At 38.5% G+C, this 20,936-nt stretch overlaps 1 protein-coding gene across 3 annotated transcripts in view; it reads right to left on the reverse strand.

Annotated features, from left to right (window-relative positions):
• Positions 1-90: 90 nt before the first annotated feature.
• slc38a4 (solute carrier family 38 member 4) overlaps positions 91-20,936 on the reverse strand; it is a 29,092-nt gene continuing 8,246 nt past the window's right edge. The window contains exons 1-17 of one of the 3 annotated variants that reach the window (XM_058407937.1): positions 20,684-20,840; positions 20,361-20,528; positions 18,124-18,306; positions 17,091-17,184; positions 16,702-16,817; positions 14,639-14,712; positions 14,387-14,479; positions 14,199-14,280; positions 12,798-12,880; positions 12,621-12,679; positions 11,929-12,195; positions 11,286-11,365; positions 11,107-11,207; positions 10,830-10,954; positions 3,880-4,024; positions 3,002-3,099; positions 91-2,696 (exon numbers count right to left, since the gene is read on the reverse strand). In XM_058407937.1, the coding sequence (XP_058263920.1) occupies positions 2,592-2,696; positions 3,002-3,099; positions 3,880-4,024; positions 10,830-10,954; positions 11,107-11,207; positions 11,286-11,365; positions 11,929-12,195; positions 12,621-12,679; positions 12,798-12,880; positions 14,199-14,280; positions 14,387-14,479; positions 14,639-14,712; positions 16,702-16,817; positions 17,091-17,184; positions 18,124-18,236 (1,635 nt within the window). In that variant the 5' untranslated portion in view covers positions 18,237-18,306; positions 20,361-20,528; positions 20,684-20,840 and the 3' untranslated portion in view covers positions 91-2,591. Of the gene's footprint in view, positions 2,697-3,001; positions 3,100-3,879; positions 4,025-10,829; positions 10,955-11,106; positions 11,208-11,285; positions 11,366-11,928; positions 12,196-12,620; positions 12,680-12,797; positions 12,881-14,198; positions 14,281-14,386; positions 14,480-14,638; positions 14,713-16,701; positions 16,818-17,090; positions 17,185-18,123; positions 18,307-20,360; positions 20,529-20,683; positions 20,841-20,936 lie in introns of those variants that run through there. The other 2 variants (XM_058407938.1, XM_058407939.1) reach the window with 2 other exon arrangements.

Raw genomic sequence — 20,936 nt, forward strand, 5'->3', positions numbered from 1 at the left:
ATAAATAAATTTCTATCACTTGCTATGAGAACACTTATGAATGGTGATAATGAATGACATCAATTTAACACCAAGACCAAGCACAAGGAAGAAGTTTCTCATTTTTATATTATTGAAACACCTTCAATGATACAAAAAAAACCAACAACCCTTTGACAGTAAATATGCAAATCACGGACGGTTGATCCACAGGAAGCAGAGCTGGCTTGGCTAATGGCAAGCAAATGCTCCTCGTGGGTCTGATGGCTCTCAGGTAGAAGAGTTGAAGAGACAAGTAGAGCTCTAGCTGTGGGGTTGAGCTTCATCTGTGGAGGGGCTTCTAGGTTCCAACTTTGTGTCACAATCGGCAAATCAGCAAAGTATAGCAATAAATATCCAAAAACGAGTCATTCTGAGGTATTAGGGAAAAAATCAGTACTGAACCCCTTTACAAATGAAGCTGGACTCCCTTAAAATACCTGAAGGGAAAGTCAAGGCACAGAGCTAAAGCCCATCCAGCATGACACTGACAGACACTGAGCACACACACACACAACCACACACACACAACCACACATACAACCAACCACAGCCTGACATACAGTGCGCAAAATGACTCAGTGTTTATCCACCGTTTTAAGTGAACTGGACCCTGCCCCATGATCAAGGCATTACAGGGTGTACAAAAAGTGTACAAAAAGGAGTTAAAGGAAGAGCAAGAGATGATCTTCAGCCATATGCAGTACAGCCGCTCATGCTTCTGTTCTGTACCAAAGCAGTAGCGTAAAAAACACTATTTGTTCATTGATAAAAACAACCGAGCAGGAGACTAAATAACAGAAATAGAATATTACATTTTTCTCACAAAATTTACAAAGCAAGCTCAGGAAGACAGAAAGGAAGAAAGAAAGGAAAGTAAGAAAGAAAGAAAGTTAATTGACTAAAAAATAGAACTAAAATACATAAAAGTCTATGAGTAAACACTTGAGATGATTTCCCTCATTTCCCTGAAGAAGCTCATGAAGTGTTCCTTCTAGTAGATTATTTACAAAGAATATACAACTGTCAAAAAAGACCATGATCCAAAACATGCACAAAATATACCATTTCATTCGAAATATCTCTCTATGTCTATGTAGATCAACAAAGGATCTATAAATACTGTCCACTTTGGCGGGATTAAAAACAAACCAAAAAACAAAACAAAAAAAAAGCACAAAACAGTCAATTCAGCAGTGTTTGGTTTGTTGTCTATTGGTCTCTGCACCCCATGAGGACACAGCTCCGCTCTGACATGATGAATAAACCTTTACAGCGGCGTGGGACGACACCGTGAAAGAAAAAAACAAAAATAGATGACGTTTGGGGGATGTTATAAAACTGAAGATATTATTACTGAACCCAGCTGAAGTAAGACGACACTTACAATGTTTTCTTTTTTTTTTTTTTTGAGGGACAACAGAATAAGAATTTGGTGCCCTGATTTATAGCCCAGCACCACCACCAATTCAGAAAATAACCCCTGGAGAGCGATATGAGTGGATGTACAGTACGGTGTGAGAGATCCTGAAGCGTTCTTCCCGTCTGCTCTGACAGAATTTAACAAAACTTTAGCGAAGCACTCGTTTAATACTAGTACTGTAGCACCGATACTGTTCACACAGAAGCTGATGACTGGAAACCTGTTCTGGCATCAAGCTCTCAGATTTCACCTAAAGCCAAAAAAACGTCAGAGCCAGCTGTCCTATTTCCGTGCCTCGCTCGTGTGGTGTGACTTTATCAGAGCTGGAATGAAGCTGGACATTTAGGATTCACACTCAGCGTTTAGGGACAAGATCCCCGAGGCCCTACATTGGGTTTGATAGAATCGTACAATTTCTGCATAAAGGTCAGTTGTCTAAGTTTTGTTTAAGCATTACATTGTAAACACAGTCGAAGGAAATTGAAGTAAACTCCGACCATCAACGTGTAAATCGATGGCAGTGAGTCCACTTAACTGTGAAAGAGATTTTTTTTGTTCAGAGTGAAAAAAAACCATGAATATCAAGTTCTAATTACATGTAATAGAAATGCAATGCAACGTTTGTTGCTAAACAAAATAAAATGCTCTCTGGTGCTTAAAATAAAAACAAAAAACAAACAAACAAAAAACCGAACAACAACAACAAAAAAACCCTAGTGTTAGCTAACAAGTGTGTTGGTGTCATTTGTGCCTGTTCGTGAACATTCATAAAAATCTTGAAACGCAATCTAGAAGTGCTCTGTATCCATCGTGAGGATGACCTCCTGAAGCACCACGGCGGCCTTTTTGCTTCTGCAGTGTCTGAGGCAGCCAGTTGAGACTCTTGAGAATTTTTTTTTTTGCTTCTCTATCTCTCTCTTTTCCAAAGAGCTGAACGCGGAGTTTCGTGTGCAACTGCCTCGTCAAAGAGTGTGGCGTGCTCGGTATTAAAGAATGGCATGTGATGACACTGAAAGAACGTAATAAAGACATAGAGAGAAAAAGAGATCACGTTGGCTGAATGTCTGTTTGTAATGCTGTGATGCTGAGAGGGTCTTCTGCAACGTGTCGGTCACATAATAATAACCCTCAGTCTGAATAAACCCTCAGTTTAATGGCCACCTCCAGAACCAGGAGGATTGTGGATCCAGTCAAGAATGATGAGAGACAAGCTGCCAATCATGAAGATGATGCCCACGATTAGGAAAATGGCTGCCTGTGGACACAATGAAATATTCAGATCAATTATTTAGGCAGAATATTTAAGGCACCTTCTATACCTCTATCTATTTATCCTATACAGGTGCTGGACACAAATACACACATTCACACACTATGGATAATTGAGAGATGTCAATCAGACAAGGCTTTGGAATGAAGGTCTGGAATGTCCTGGAGATACGAGGCAAACCACTAAACCACCATATGCCCCTAAGAGACCTTGATATGCTTGAAATCTAAAATGAAACACTTGAATTTCTATTGCGTATATATGTGCATCTTGTACATGTTTAGACTTACTGATATCTTCTGGGTGGATCTGAACGGTATGCTCTTCACCAAGCGCAGGTAGAAGGCAGCTGGGAGGATGAAGATGAGCATGGTGGCAGCAGAGGAGCCTGTAGCAGGAAGAAAAATGCCGATTAAATGACTGTGTCTTCATTATAACACCATACTTTATCTCATCTGAATGATTATTTATTATTTGAACAGAAACTTCATGGTGACAGCCATTTTATTGCTTCTGCAATACTTCAACATATCCGGTGTATTTCAAAAGAGCCAGATATTGCATGCCCATGTGGTCTGCGGGGTTTTGTTCAGGAAACCAACCTGAACAAAACAAAATGGCTAGAACTAAACTAGAAGATTTATTAGAAGTTCATGTAAGGCATTCTGATCAAATCATAGTCGGGTTAAATGTAAATATGCGGTATCCACATCAACAATAATTGAGGTTTTATAGACAGGTCTATAAAAATGTACAAAAGGCAACTTTACTGACTTTACTGATTGTATAGCCTTTGTAATCTACATCAACAACCGGTCTATGCATGTTGTACACAGGGAGAAAATAGCTCTCCATGATCATAGAGTTAACTAGCAAGCTAGTTAACAATGTGTTATGGTGTGAAAATAAAAGTAAAAAAATTAAATATGTAAGAATGAACCTCTGCTCTTTCTGACAACAAAACATGTGAACACGACTCATTAGTATAGCTAGTATTAGAACAGCTAGCTAGCTTTATTATTCCAACAAGCCAAAGCTTTACTGTCCATAACAGGTTTTTTTGGTAAATTTTAGCTATGAAAAATCTAATAAAAACTAACCTTTTGTTAACTGTAGACCATAAATGATAGCGCAAGAAACACTGCGTACACAGTAAAACACAACTTACCTATAAAGCCGAAAATATCTCTGATTGTTGGGACGAAGATGACGAGAAGATTGTTGAAAAACAAGATGGCGGCTGCAATGAGGATATGTCGGATCCAGCTGAATTCTCGCCCAGCAAATAGTAGCGTGGTGATGGAAGAGCGAATCTAAAAATATTAAAAATTGCAAGTCATTGACCTATAAAAGACCTAAGAAATAGTTCACTGTTAAAAAAATTCAGTTCATAGACTTATCAAAGGTTCTGGGACAGGAAGGTTCTGGGAAGACAGGATATTGTGGTTTTGTGCTTGAGTAAAAAAAAAAAAAGAAAAAAGAAAAAAGAAAGAAAGGCACAGGAAAGATTTTCAGTGTAATAAAACTTTTTTTTTGGGAGGATAAAGCAAGACAATACCGAAGTAATCCATACAATACGTTTTATTAACTTTTTCATTTTAAACCGAATCCTTTTCATTTCAACAAAGACGACGAGGCTCCCTAATTCGGTGAAAAAGAGCAGCCTGCTTTCATGGTAGTAGCAGTCAGGGAGGTCAGATGGAATGCTGTGTGTTTATTTCCTCAGCCTTTAGCATTTTAACGCATGCCTTCTGTATGTGTGTTTACTGAACAACAATATGTTGAGATGGAAAAACAAGACTGACAGGAATACTTCAGCACAGGTTTAGCACAGTGTAACTGAACAAGTTCGTTTAGTGTACCTTCGGTTAGCTAGCTAACATGTGTATCTAACTAGCTAGCTAGTTATTTACTGAGCTTGGTGCTAACCCCTGCTTTAAATGCCAGGTTGTGCTTTACCTTTTAAACAAATGTTCACTGTGATGTTATGGACTGAGATGATGATGATAACTAGAGAGACTAAAAGGCTAAAAGACACAACAGACGTGGGATATTTTAAATGTTAAGTAATTAAAATGTTTAAAGAACACCATTGTGTGACAGCAGCAGCAGCAGGTGGATAACTGAGTGCAGTTAATAAGCTGAATCCAGGTCACAGGACTGAGCAGCTCAACACCAAGCCCTGGGAAAGCTAATGCACTGGGGGAAAGTTCACCAGCAGGAGGTGAGCAGGAATCACTACAACCCCCCCTGACACATGCAGACATACACACACACACACACACACACACACACCCCTGACTGTGCTGAAGCTGTGAAATGTTCTGCGAGAGTTGCATCAGCCACAGAGGGAGGAGGAAGAGGAGGAGTGTCAGTGGCTTTTGATGTGTGCTGCCAGTTTACTGTTTATTGTCCATGCTAGGCGATTTAAGCTAAATTCAAATTTTGTGATTTCCCTCAGAACAAAGACTCGCTGACCTCAATGAAAATTTTGGTACCTAAAACATAAAATTAAGTTTAGAATTGTGTCAGACATCGGCTTTGCTAAATATTTATTAATGCTTTTTTAGATTTCAATGATTCCAAATAATAACGGCTTTTTATCCAGCAAGTAAAAGCTTCCGTTTGACTTTTATGCTTTTTTTGGCATATTATCAAGCGATTCTAAAGCTACTGTTACATACTAAAGATTTATAACAGATGAAAGTGACTTGGTCAAAGTTCATGTGATGTTGAATCAACCTTTCAATCTTTCCAACTTTCATTTTATTGTGTAAATGAGTAAGCTGGAAGGTTAAAATGTGTAAAAAGACTTATTAGGAAGACTTATTTGTCCAATGAGACCTTACATATCCTCTGAAGAACCTCCATTTCCTAAGAGTGTATAAAACACACACACACACATTTTCTAATTAATAATAAAAAAAAAGTTTGAAAATGTGTTGCTCGAGTAGACAGGTGACAATTTTTTTCACTTTGGGGTGTATTTTTATCTCTATGTCTCTTTTTATTTCTCTCTCAGTGAGGTGTCTAGGTTGTATTTTTAGCAGTCTGATGCCACTGTTCCTCTTGTGCACATTAAAGAGCTGTTACTTGTTGGCATCTCGGTGTGACATTTCGGTTGCTCCAGTGATCAGGACTAAAAAATTCGGCATCCACTGGTGAAGAGCAAAAAGCCTTTAGAAGCTGTGTGTGTGATCTTCATCCAGTGGTGCACTCTCTCTCTCTCTCTTTCTCTATTTATTTCTCCATCTCTCTTTCTCCATCTCTTGCTTTCTCTCTCTTTCTCTCTGCCTCTCTCTGTCTCACTCTCCATCTTCACCCCCTCCATCTCTTTCTCTCTTCAGTGGGGTTATAATGAAGCTATCTGTACAGTAACAGATGGATTGTTGTTCTTTACCTCTGTTTTTGAAAAGATGATGGGTTTGCAATAGAATTTTTGTGGAAATACAGAAGTGTGATTATTGTCTTAAATGTTTGAACCTAAAGTGAAGTTGCAATTATGATTAAACAAAGTTGATTTGAAAAACTCAAAAAACTCTCTGTCCATCTCTCTCTCTCTCTCTCTCTAGTTACCAAGAAGGTGAAGCATGTGGCAACAGGCCACTGCAATATATCATTGGGACACCAGTGTTAACATATCGGACTTTATTCCTTTACACTAATTAATCCCCAGAACTCCAACAGAAGCAGGAATGTATGGAAACGACTAAAATGAGGCTACACTAGGCTTCAATTTGTAATAATCAGCACTGCACTGTTGGAATTAGCGCAAGTTAATCCTAAAATAAAGCCGGTTTCAGTGCTGGACTGCTTAGCTACGATGTTAATCCATCTGCTCTAAAGGCAAGGCTAACATTTCAGATTCCAAAGGCAGATATATTCAGTATCACATTCAGTAAATGACATCCTCATCTGTCAGAACATCCACATCTAAAAAAGCCAAAGAGTCAGCGAATGATATGAGCTGAGGTCATGTTTAGGACAGCTCCTGTGTTTCTCATTGGCCTGAGAGGAAGATTCTCCCCCAGACTCAACATACTTATACGGTCCAGCGATATCATTAATAGGTAATAAAGCACTATCCAAATTAGCATTTATTATAAAAAAAAAAAAAGTGTTTCAGGATTGGGTTTTAGCATCATCAACAGTCAGCTAACAGGTCATGTAATGGTGAGTACTAATGCTGTGTCAGTTCTCAGCACAATTTTACAGTGGAATAAAAACCCAGTAAGAGAACTGAGTGTCAGCTTGGCAATGAGAAAGATTTTTTTTATCATTCTTTATCACTGTTACTAAGCCAAGGACACTGCAGCCTGGAGACACAGCAAATGTAATCTCTCTTTGCCTCACTCTGACCTTTCAGAAATGCAAAGGACACAGACTACCGAGAAAGCACCATGTATCTCATGTATCCGGCTCTTAATATCAAAGTATCGTCTTTTACCCACATCTCTAAAAAGCTCCAGTTTTCTAACACGAAGGCATGCAAACTGAATCCCTGTCTGCACCGAGAGGATGAAGAGAATAAACTCAAAGATTTTTATTCTAGAGTTATATTCTAGTAGCAGTAGAGTTTTGATGACTGAAGGCACTTAGTTTTGTCACTTATCCTTACATCTTCTGTTGTTTTGAGCTCCTATAATTAGATAGCAATGAAATTTTGCCTTTTAAAGTCTAGCTATTTTAAACTGTAAAAAAATATAAAATTTTTTAATAAGAGCCACTTTCTGTAAAAGATCTAACGCTGCTCTAATGTGCTTATAGCACTCCAAGTGGCAGCCAAGTGCTATCACATTATCTGATGCTTGGCAAGGTCACACACACACACAGCTCTGCACCTGATCACTACAGTGGAATATTCCACTCGTCCTCACTGCCTGAACTGCACCCTCCCTCTTCCCACGGATCTCCTATATGCATACCTGCAGCCATGATGGGTCCATGAAAGAGTCTTCATGTTCTTTACTAGGCACAGGATCATCCTGTAGTCCCACAAAACTAGCCACAGGACTGATGGTCATTACAAGATACCTAAACAATACTACACTGAAGGTTTTTGGGTTTCCAGAAGCTATCCTTAAGTCCTCATTCTAGTTTTAATACTGTACTATTCATGTGCTGTTTTAAATACCAGAGACAGTTGTCTATGTCGGTATGATGCAAGAGTGGAAATAACACACCACACTATTAGCATAGGCCTGAGCATTGTTCTTGTGTTTCAAGCAGAAGTATGTGAGACAGATTTCGTTCATAGCATTATGCTTTACGTTAAGCCTTGTGAGACACATGACGGATGCCTGACAGCTCCAGGGTCCGATCCTGAGCTTGTGTTAGTGTCTGTGCATGTTCTCCCTGATCTGAAACAGAAATGATCTTGTGTTGCTCTGCTTCCTCATACCTCTCTAAAAGATAGTAGTAGCTGGACTGACACTAAATGTGAACGTGTGTGTAAATAGTGCCCTGTGATGAACTGGTGTCCCAGCCAAGGCTGTAATACTGGCTCTGGATCCGCCTAGATCCTGACCAGGATAAAGCGATTACTAACTATGAGTGAGAGAGTGACACACACACACACACACACACAAGCACCACCTAGTGGACATTTAGGTTTTACATTGAAGTTTTTATTTTAATGGCAAATTCTAGTCCAGCTTACTATTAATAGGCTATGAGCAAAAAGCACAAGCATGCAGCCTAAAACTTTTCTGAGCAAATTCCTAAGGTCCAGATCTGACTACACAATTGCACCCCCTAGTGGACGTTACGTTGTAAAAACAGGTCTGTCTTAATGGAAAAAGTCTTCAAATCAGTTATATTATGTGCTGAAATTTGAGTATTTCATTATTAGTCTTGCATAATTTTCAGAGGAAGCTTGTTTTAAACATGAAAGAAACTACTTTTTGGGTTCTAACACTTTCTATTTAACTTGTGCTTATATTTTTAAAATGAATGAATATCACAGGCTGGATAATAAACTATGAAGATTGTGAATAAAGCTATTTCTGAACAAGGTTAACATGCACACAGAGGTGTGTGGGAATATTTTTTTAATCTTGGTCCTGACAGATATGAATATCTGACAGTTTTGACCTTGTGAGGATATTTGGCTGATTCCTTTTGATTTATTATTCATCAAGAAATTCTCATTTCAGCTTTAAGTTAAGGTTTGGGTGTTGATGCATATCACGGAATGGCTGCATCGATAATCATGTCAGTGAAAGGTCCTGATATTGACAGTAAAACAAGTGTGTGTGTGTGTGCGTGCACATGTGTGTGAAACCCCAACAAGGCCCCAACAACATCACACTCCTGCTACTCTCAGTGCTCTAATATAGCTGTGGCTATGTAGGGCCCCCGGCCATGGTGACTGATCTCACCCTCTCTGCCCTCTCGACTACATAAAACATGAGTACTTGACTACAGCAACACATGTGAAGCAGCAAGACAGACGCTCAGCCACTCAGACACCTTCTACTGCCATTCTATAGCCTCAAGAGGGAACAAAGTGTGATTTTAAAGGCGCGACAAAACACACATTTATTCATTAATGTCATGCAGGTCAACCGACAAACAGCAAATTTTTGAATAGTCTGATATTTTGGACTCCCATAATTCTCATGTAAATGTCACTGCAGTTGTAATTAAAAACCAAATCTGCAGCAATGAATATTCTAAAGATAGAAACTAGAATATTCAAAGCATAAATAACTCCACGCTGACGGTGAACACAGGCTCTTCTTTGTTTGTTCCATCAGTCACACAGTCACATTTGCCCATAGAAAGTTTACCACCAAACAAATATAAAATTATTAAACTTATTTCTAAACATTATTTAAAACTAATTTCAAATTTAAAATGTTCAGATTCGGAAAATGGCCTGACGCAGATGCTTCTTTCTAGAAATAAATGATTAAAACAAGCAGAACGATTTTTTCCCCTTGAGCCTGAATTTAGTAACAAATATATTGAAATAAGTTTAATTGATTTATTGCAGTTGTATAATAAAAATAATAAATCAACATTACAACATCCAAGATTTTTACTGATGTAAATATGGTTAAATTCACAACTGTTTCATATCTGCACTACTACATATTTAACTTATTGTATTCTATATTTAAGGTTTTTCTTAATCTAATATATACAAAAAAATAAAAGACTGTGTGTGTGTGCATGCATCTTGTTACTGACTAAGCTGTAACACAAGAATTTCTCTCATGGGATCAATAAAATCTGTCTGTGTCTGTCTGTCTGTCGGTCTGTGTCTGTCTGTATGTCTTTACTTAATGTCCAATTGTTTTTCTAAAATGTTCCAAGCAGAACCTCTTATTGAAGTTAAGCGGGTTACAGCATGTGGTAAGACGGTGCAGTGCCACTGATTTACAAAGGTTTTTAGCCTGTAAATACTTCGGGCTGCTGAACGACTGCAGTTATTGTACTGCTGAGCCATGCGTTGTGATTTGATTGGGTTTTTTGCAGGGAAGAGATTTGCAGATTCATGAGCTACTCCATATGCCACATAATTTATGTGTGCAGCAGGTTATACTCAGCATTTTTTTTAAAGAGATTCTTTATTATACATCAAACGTGTTGGTATGGTGAGAGGTAGAGAAACTGCAAAAACATTTTATTTTCCGTGAATGTGATAATGAAGAAAAGAAACAACAAAAAGACACCAAACACGGTATGTCAGTTCACTTCCTGAACTTGAACCTGCTCGAGTTCACCTGTTCAGATGCTCTTGTTCCACATCCTAGTGGTGGAAGAGCCGCACCGAAACGGTTAACTTCACCAGTTCAACCCGAGAAAATGCATCAAATGTGAAAGCACCCGAAATTATCTAAAGAATTTTTACTTAATGAATTTAACCCAATTTGGCAGTTGTTTCTGCTTCATGCTGTTGGTTCTGTATCAGCTCTATGTGCTTTCTAAATAGACTCACATTAATACAAAAAAAAAGAGAAATTTTTTTTTCTACATTTCAAACAAACAACCAATCACAGTAGCCTATAATCAAAAGCTGTATAAAAGCCTTTATTTTATAAAACAACAAACCCATGAACATTGTGTGACTAGATACTGTGATACTGTGTGTGTGTGTGTGTGTGTACTTACAGGGAAGAGGACGATGGGAACGGTGAGTGTTACGGCAGTCAGCACGGCGAGACGCACACACAGAAGCATCGTGTCAAACTTATAAACCTTGGTAAACGTGTGCAGCAGCTCCGCCTCCACATTATCTGTGTGTCAAAGTGTGTGTGATGAGAACAATTAAAAAAACAAAAACAAATCCTATGATCTCATACGTATGAGTCAAACATCTTTAATAAACACTATTGTTCAGTGTGTGTGTGTGTGTGTGTGTGTGTGTGTGTGAGAAAGGAGGACGTACCGTAGAATGTGAGGTAACCAAACAGTGCTGACAGCATGTACATGATCAGCATCGCCAGAATCGACAGGTTTGAAACAGTTTGCATTTTCTTTCGAGAGCGACTGTAAAAAGTTAATGGAAAAAAAAACATCACAACCGAGTTTACTTTTTTTACAGCGCGGTATTAAAAAGTTACTCACTCTTTGAGTTCACTGTAAATGGGAAGGACTTCTGGGTGACACACAAAGGCAAAAGCCAGGATAGGAATAGTGTAAGCAGTCTGGAGGAGGAAACCCAGAGAAATGAGAGATATATTAAAGGTCAGAGTAAAATCTAAATAAAAGGAATAAAAGACTTTTATAGACAGTGTTAGAGAAATAAGCATTGATGCATCATGACACAAAGCAGAGACACTGTTATCACCTGTTCAATTAAAATCATGACCTGAAAAGTTTGTTTCTTCATTAACAAATTGCCTGCAGTCGCAACTTCTTAACAAAACTGTTGACAGAACGACGTCGTGCTTTTAACCATTTACAGTCACGTTTAATGTAAGGGAATGTTTGTTTATTTTACAGCAGGTTGTTCTGTATTTTAATTTCTCTTTGAGTTTATCAGACAACTGCTCTGTCTTCAAGAACATGATTTGAGCTGTTACTGAAATATTACAGAACTAGAACGAGCTTGTTAACGTTGTCCTGTGAAAGTCGTGATTTTAATCAACACTTCTCACAAATACAATTCAAAAATTCAACAAGACTATGGTATAAAAAATATACTTTTAATGAATAAATCCATTCTTCTTGTATTAACAAATACATTTTTTGTAAAAATCATCCTCACCTGGGAGTTAAACACAAAGTATTTAGGCGTGCACATTTCCTCATAGTCGTCCGAATGAGGTGCGTAATGGATGCCAGACGCAGGTAAAGCAGTAGAATGGGGGTCCAGGTGACTGCTGCTCACGTCCGCTCGAGAAAACTCCATCAGAGCAGAGTGATTAAGCAACGCGTACGGATTCATCAGTTCCGAACCGTTTAGGCTCGTATTAGTGGAGTGGTGGAAGAAGAACGGCAAAGGACACGGGAGCTGGGTCTTCTTATAAATCAGCTGAAACCCAGAAACCCAATTATAAATTATAATGGGGAGAGGGAGAGAGATAAAGAGATAGAGTTAGGAGAGATAGAGTGAATAAGAGAAAGCGCATGAAAGAGAGAGAGAGGGCAAAAGGGAGAGCAAGAAAGTGTGTGAGAGACAGATTAACGTTAGACAGAGAGAGATGGAGAGAGAGAGAGGGAAAGAGAGAAAGAGAGACAGACAGTGAGAGGGAGTGAGATGGAGGGTAAGAGGGAGAGCAAAAGGGTGTGTGAAAGAGAGAGAGGGATTGAAAGAGTCAGACAGACACAGAGAGAGAGAGAGAGAGAGAGAGAGAGAGAGAGAGAGAGAGAGAAACAGAAATTCTTAGAAATCAATTGAGAAGCAGTGGAGAGAGAGTGTGTGAGTCTTTTTAAAACCCCCCACACAGAAACACTTACCACGCCCAGAAAGAAGACCATGCAGGAGAGAGAGAAGCCGCTGGTGTAGCCCAGGTAACCTGCACAAGAGTGGAATATACATAAGACTCACACATCGATGCACTGTATCCATCATATACAATTATGAAACAGGAAAACTCCAGACGAAACGACCCGGTGAAGACCAGCAGGACTTACCCAGGTTCTTCAGCAGGGCCAGGGGTAGAATAACTCCAACAGACACGAATACCACCAGGTAATTCCCGTTCAGATACCACTCACTGCAGCAGAGGAGAAACCACATGAGCACGTCAGCTCACACGAACACACCCTTCACTACAGCAATCTCACACAAAGGTCAACCTATTCCAGTTTCTCAAAGCCACAGTACAATAAAAATATGCACACCAATTACTTAGGATTGAATCTCTGGATCCTCAGTTAAGTAAAAGAAACTAAAAGCTTCTTTGGCAATTTAATTTACAGGTTTTACCAGTCTGGTGCAGGTTGTTGCATCTGTATATGCTAAATATCTGCAACCAGCAACAACTAAGCTTCTTAAATCGCAGTTCAAATGGATTTTTTTGCCCCAAATCATCTAACTTTCTAATGCTGCGTCCGACTTGCGTCAGGTATGAAGTTGGAGATTAGGAAATATTTAAATTTCCGACTTTGATGCTTTCAATCTACAAAACATCACTTTACACAGATCTGAAGATTACAAATCTAACCAGTGTATAACTGTTAACAACTTTTTCTTTCTTTTTTTTTTTTAATCTATTTATTTTTCTATTGCAATTTTCCACCATATTTTCCTACATGCCCTATCGGTCCTATATTATTTTACTGCATCTTCTCATATTTTTTTCCCTTTGTGTTAATCGCATTTTTTAGAATGTTTCTTTATTTCCTTTTTCTCCATTTTCATATATTCTGCAAAAAGGCATTTCACTATGCAATATATGGCACTATGTACAACTATGTTCTGTATACGACAAATTAAATTTAAACGTAAAAATTTTCTTAACAACTTTAATCAAGCACATTTAGCAACATTTAAGCTAGCTAACTTTGCATGGTACATATTTTATTTTCTCTTCAAAACAAAATGTATAGTCAAAAATCCCCGATTTTTTTTGACAGATCAAAAACAAATTGACATTACATCTTTTTCCCCCACAGGCCAAAATATGGAGTTTGCTCCTGTTGTTGTGCTAATATTCAGCATTGAATGTCTTTGTCATGTCCCACTCCACAGTAGTGTTTAACTTAAAGCTCATATGAAAGTAGACACTCAGGACTTTTAAGAATTTGTAGTGTTTTCTAAGAATTTATCTAGCCTATTAGGGGCGATATATATTTGTATAAATGTTCCAAAAAAGCAAAAAATACTTTATTTTTATTTATTTGTTACTGTATGTGAAGAATATGGTGATATCAAATGACAAAATGCTTTGTCGTCACTTGGGGTTAATGAAACTGACCCAAAAATTCAGATCACCATTTCAGAGATATGTCATGTACAATCTTGTTCTTTCCCTGAATTTTTTATATTTTTGATAAGGATCACAGAATATTCAGCATGTCGCCGCCACTCACCCAGAATTCTCCTCTAGTCCCAGAAAGGCTCGGATAACCTCTGGCAGCTCGTATTTCACGATGAACAGGTAGCTGGACATGGCTGATTGAAGATACTTTAATCACAAACTGCTCACACTGGACACGTCCAAATAAACCGAATATCATATCATTTATTACAGCAAAGACTGAAACACGTCTCTTCTCACCTCCAATATTCTGCATGATTATAGACCCAAACGCTGCCATTTTCCCCGGCCACCCGAACGCCCTTTCACCCAGCTTTTCATAGATAAGGGAGCCTGAAAATACACAATAAAAAAAAATGATATGGAACAAAATAGCACAGAACACCCCTACAATGCCATTTTTATCTTTAGCTAGCAACAGAAGAGACGCCTACGATATCAATTATATTGCTATGCATAAGTGTCTGTGTATGTGTGTGTGTTAATGATTACCTCCTTCTTTAGCTGTTACAAGCAGCAGGTGAATGGAGTAGAGCGACAGAATAGCAACAGCGAAAAGGAGAATACTGCAGGACAAAAATAAGATGTAAACATTACATTTTTTCCACCACAAAAATATATTGCTGTGCACTTTACTCAAATCAGTCTGCGTGTAACCGACTGTGGTATGGAGGTTATTTTTGAAACCAGTATACATTCAGTAGAGGCCATCAATCTCCCCTTACATTCTAATGTCGACCTGTGTATTCCTGTCAACCTTCACTATTTGATATTGTTCACACTGTTACAGTGAAGATGACAAGAGTAAGAGAGGGGAAAAAAGAGGTGAAGGGAAGCCTCAGTATCAGTCACTGATGGTTCCCAAGCACCAGGAGCCCATACACAGAACAGAAATAGCCACCTGACGTAGGCAAGAGTAGAAGAGTGATGGAGACGAGGCCAAACACTGACCCGCTAGTCAGGTGAGGACTGGATATAGCACCGATTAAGGTGTCCTCTTCGTTCTCCTGCTATGAGAAGAACGTGAGGTCAGCGAAGCCGAGAAGTCCGGCTGACTGCCGTCAGTCAGTAAGAGCACGATGCCGGCAAAACAGATACTGAAACACGGCCTTTTCTTAATGCCTGCTCTCAGCCTCTCTCTCTTTCACTTCTGTGTCTTGTTCACTCTAGTCTGGACTCTGCAAGAGTTTTGAGACGGAGGCCACTAATGGTAAGTTCCTTAGCCAAAAATAGAACTGGTGTGTGTTACGTTAACAAGAACGCATTCACCGCAAGTGCTGGTGCATTTACAGCTAATTTCATATACTGAACATGGACATGAGGATCACAAAGAAAACCAAAACAGCCCTGTATTAACCCTTTTGTTATTTAAAAAAAAAAGAAATGAAAAAAAAAAGAAAACAGTTTCCTTAAACGCCATCATTACAATGGCTTTTTATTTAAAGAAATGATTTTAAGTAATTTTTGCACCCAAAAAAATCCTTTATAAAAGTTACAAGTTATTTATAAAAATAAATTTGACCAGCATGCCTAAAATATTTTGGGCTTTGCTTATAGTCTTTGGTGGAATATCCAATATTTAATAATCCAAGTTTGGTGCTAAGGTTTCCTTAAAGTTTCAATTGCTGGCGCAATTTGTCGCATCATTGTATGTTAAAAGTCTGCAACCAGCAACAATTAAGCTCTTTAAATTACGGTACAAACTTAAGGGCAAATTAATTATTTTTTTCCACACATCCTCTGACTTTCTAATCCTGTGTCTGATTTACCTCAGAGGTGTGAAGTCAAAGACAAGAAACCAAAACAGGCCATTAATTAATTCAGGTATAAATGTTCTTGGGGTTTTAGTGATCGTAACACCACAAACTAGAAACATAGCAAGAACCAAATGCTCACAAAGTGTACAGAACAATGAGCAATTTATACCACAAAGTCACAAACAGTTCAAACAGATCGACATGACGTGAAACTCCAAAAAAATACCACGGCTCATCCCGGGCTAATGAAGACTCGGTCAAATTCATGAACACTGTCAAGTTGTTTTCTATTTATCACACTGTTGCTAAGCAGGTTAGCCTCATGAGTCTAATGACTGTTGCATTTATGTACTCAGTGAACTCTACACTGAATGAATGAGCTACATCAACTTGTATCATCTTGCATTTAGCACTTGATTGATAGGACTGTTTGTTTTTTTTCCCGTTCATTAAATTTCTATTGCAAGCAAAAATAAATGTAAAAAAATCCAAGAAATCGTCCACATCACTTTTTAAAAACACGTGCATGTGAAAAAGTCTCTCAGATGTCCAAGGCTACTTGAATGGTTCCTAAAAACATTAGAAGTGTTCTCTTCCATGTCTGATTCTGGAGATAATCGGATAAAGTCAACCTCTAGATGGGATTGGTCATCATCTGGGCACTTTTGCCCTAGAATAAGAGACCTAGCAGGTCTTACAGTGCACTTCATCCAGATCTCACTCACGATAGAGTCAGACACCATAGAACAACACAAAAAAAGAGAAAAAAAACAGAAGCTGAAAGTGTTGCACACTTACAAAAAGAGGATGATTCCAGTGTTGGCCATCGCAAAAGAGAGGCCCAGGATTCCACTTCCCATGATGGCATTACTGAGATTAAACACAGACATGCCAAATGAGGCATGACCCGGGTGCTGTGAGAGAGAGAGAGAGAGAGAGAGAGAGCGAGAGCGAGCGAGAGAGAAAGACAGAGATTAATACAATCTGTAATTAAGACTGTGATTATTTTAATAGCTTATATAAGCATCTAGATGTGTTACATTTTTTAGTTTTTAAAGCTAAAATACAGAGAGAGAGAGACTGTGTATGTAGTAAATGGCATACAGCTCTGGGGCAATTGCTACACTAAAAGACTACACTATACTCAAGTATAGTAATAATCATCATCATCATCATCATCATCTTACATATTCTTCATGATACTCCTCAAACTTCTTCTTCTTCATTATTCCATTTGCAAGAAACTTCTGACTCTCTGCATCATCTTCATCAAGATACTGGCTGCAAAAAAGAGAGAGAGAGCCAAGTGTTCTAGAGCTCCATAAATATAAACAGTAAATATTGACAATTGTGTATTTTATCTTATTGTCTTCATCCATCTGGAAGAAAAAGGCTGGTGTGGGAGCAGGTTTTCATTCCACACAGTCAGCAGCCACACATGATTGCACCTGTTTCAGTAGACTCAGGTGTGGCTTCTGCTTGGATGGAATGAAAACCTACACCTACACCCGTCCTTTCCGGGTAAGACTGGACTCTTCTCGTCTTTTTAGTCTCATGATTGCTTGCTTTTTTTGGCTTTTTGGACCTCACATTGAGGGTTTAGTGAGTTCAGCTTAGTTGGAAGTAAAATAATGAGGAAATAACACACACAGACACACGCACGCACACACACACACAAAGCTATGGAACAGCTGAGCAGCAAATTTTCCAGTTATTTCTGTTCTCTTCCTACACTGTTCACATGATATGACTGACAGAGATAGAAAGATAGAGAAAGAGACAGAGACAGACAGACAGAGAGGGGTGGATGGAGGGGGGGGGCAAGAGGGAGAGCGAGAACGTGTGTGAGGGAGAGATTGATTAAGAGTTAGACAGAGAGAGTGTGTGAAAGTGGGACTGAGGGAGCAAGAGAGAGAGAGAGAGAGAGAGAGAGAAAGAAAGAGAGAGAGTGTGAAAGTGGGACTGAGGGAGCAAGAGAGAGAGAGAGAGAGAGAGAGAGAGAGAGTGTGAGAGTGAGAGTGAGTGTGTGTGAGAGAGAGAGAGAGAAATAAACACAGTAACAACTTTTTTGAGAATTTTTTTGGGTGCAGGTGGAAATAAATTCGTTTTGTGGCGCTGAGACTGACAGACTGTTTGCAAATAAAATTAAGAGCAAGTGGCTGATGACCAGAAAGGCAGATGTCTAGAAAACCGGAAGCAGCAGGGTCTCAGGGTGCTGACCTGTTCATGGTGGCCTTCTCTAAGTTGCTGGGCCCAGAGTAGCGCTCGTCCAGGCTGTCGTTGCTGTCATCATCCGCCTCAGTACACACTTTCTTCAGCTCCATCCTCTCCATGGTGTATAAAAAGAAGGATGTTTGCAGGCAAAACAAAGAGTTCTGTTAATCCTGGGGTAAAAAATGCTGCCTGAAAAACAAGAGCATGAGGAAATTAATCAGGAATAAGGGCACAGCTACCTGAAAAACCTGGATATGATGAATATAGAGACAAAGAGGAAATGGATTAAAAAAAAGTTTAACATGTTTAAATGGTGTTGCTAAGTGAGGCTTGATGTTTTTATGCTTATACCAGCAAAAAGTGCAGTATACTGATATACTATACCATATACAATAACATCTAAAACAAAAAAAAAAACAACTGTTCCAAACAATTTGACCCTTTAGCAAGGCATGATGCATTTCCAGTGCCACATTATACTGGTAGCACATTTTTCCTCAATTCTTCATTTTCTACTCTTTCCCATCTTAGTCAACGGTTGCAGACTGCTATAAACAAACAACATAAACCACACAACACGATCTATTCATTTGCATTTATGTTGATGTGAAGCACAAACAGAGTTCACACGCTGAGACCGAAGCCAAGTGTAGCAGGTTTAAACAGGACAACGTCTCATCCTATTAAATAACACAATACACAAGCCCTGGGGTACGAGTCTCAGCACAATTCAAGCCAAAGTTCAAATTTTTTGACCAGACTGTTGGAGAAATGAAGGCAGCACAGAGAGTGCACACTGTTCCTCAGAGCCAAGAGTTGTGCAACACTTTCACCAAACAGCAAAATGGTTCGTACCTCAATTCTCCTCTTCCTTACACAATGCTCCCTTGATAGAAAGGTGACGTTTCGCAGTCGGAATTGTTCCAGACCTGAGGTTTTAGTGCAGGGAAAAGCTAAAAATTTCCAGTGGCACTGCCACTACGAGAGTGAGATTGTTTTCCTGCAGTAAGATCACCGATTGAGGTGTGGTTTATTTGCTCATGAATAAACCTAGCCATGAATACACAAATAATTTGATTTTCTATATGGAACAATTTTGTTTTTCTTACAAGATTTTGGTTTTTCTGTTCAAGCAGACAAGGATTACGTGTAACCGAATTAAAAATATATATTATTAATAACTATATAAAATTATTATTATTACACAAACATTTATTACAAACATTGTTGTAACATATGAAATAATTTGACATTTATATTTACAATTCTTTTTTCCCCCCTGCAAAGCATCTATAAATAAACATTTATTTTCATTTTCGTTTCTTTTAGTATTCTTTAAGTAATATAACTGGTGAGAAGGAACCGTTTAAGCGGCATCTGTTTAATAGCAATTTTTAGTCGCACATTTTTGCAAGTAAAAATATCTGGAATATAATATGGAACATAATATGGAAAATATCTAGTTTTTCCTATTATAGTCCAATATAGCACAGTATATACAAACAAACCAAAAATAAGATTGTTATACCTATTTCTAGAAAATTCTAACAGGTTTAATCATCTTATAAAAAGATATTCGACTGCATTCAAGATAATTTGCAATGTAAGAGAAACAAAACAAAACAAAAATCCTTAAAAAATAAATATTACCCTTGCTCCAAAAACAAAACAAAACTTTTTTTTAAAGAGAAAAAAAAGAACAATTAAATTTTTTGAAATTTAGACTAATTTTAACTTTGTGAAAGAAACATGGAATCGGATTTACACAACTTTATACTGTTTAGGTCACTGATTTAACAATCACAAAGCTCAAAACAGTTTGTTCTGTGATGGAATGAATCAAGCCGTCCCACGTTAACATGTTCTTTGACGTGTCTGCTCTATTTACTTAACATTTTACGGGTTCAGGCCAAACAGTGAGTCAAAGCGTTGCCCAGTGAACTCTAGCTGAAAAAAAACACTCATCAAGCTCATTGTTACTGATTATGTTTTTGTCTTTGTGCAAACTATAAAAACAAAAAGCATCCTTGTGATCATGTGATGTTCAAGGCTTCGAACCATGCAGGGCTTAAAACTGAACAATCCAGTTTGGTTTGTTATCATCAAGACAAAAAAAATTCATGTACTTGTAAATTGGATGTCGTGTCATAATCGGTAGAATAGAAGATTTATAATATCAGTATCACATTATTACAGTCTATGGTTCACACTGTAGTTGTAGATTTAATCCTCTTTTTTTTCACCTAGTTTCTCGTCACTCAGTAGAGACCCTGTGGTAGATGCACACAGCAGGTCCGCTCCTGTGAGGAATGCAGGCCAGCTGGGAGCTTCGAGCATTTTTACAACAGTAAAAAAAACATTCACTCTTAAACAGTCCACTCAAGTTAGGACTCATTGCTCATGTTCACCCCCTTGGGGGAATAAAGAAAAGACCAAGAAAACATGACAAGTACAGAAATACGACTGCACATGCACAATCAGTGGCATGAAAACAACTTGAATCAACTAGCATGTGTAGCTGTTTTCAGCGTAAAAAGTAGCTATTTGGTGGAATTTAGGTACTCACAGGCAGGGTAGGGCTCCGAGCTGAACGGAGAAAGTTTGAGTGTGCTGATTTTACTCCTGCAGGTGAGTGGCAGCTATAAAGAGCAGAGGGAGGGCCCTGCTCAGCCAATCAGCATGTCTTTTAGCATGAGTACTTGTACCAATACACACACCACCACTCCACCTCCCCACCACATGCGTCATTAGACACAGAGAACACACACAGCCCTAAAAGTGTAGACAAGATAACGCACATTGCATCAGCTGCTCTTTGC

Source organism: Hemibagrus wyckioides, linkage group LG14 (assembly GCF_019097595.1).
Source record: "Hemibagrus wyckioides isolate EC202008001 linkage group LG14, SWU_Hwy_1.0, whole genome shotgun sequence".
In the NCBI taxonomy this organism is placed as follows: Eukaryota; Metazoa; Chordata; class Actinopteri; order Siluriformes; family Bagridae; genus Hemibagrus; species Hemibagrus wyckioides.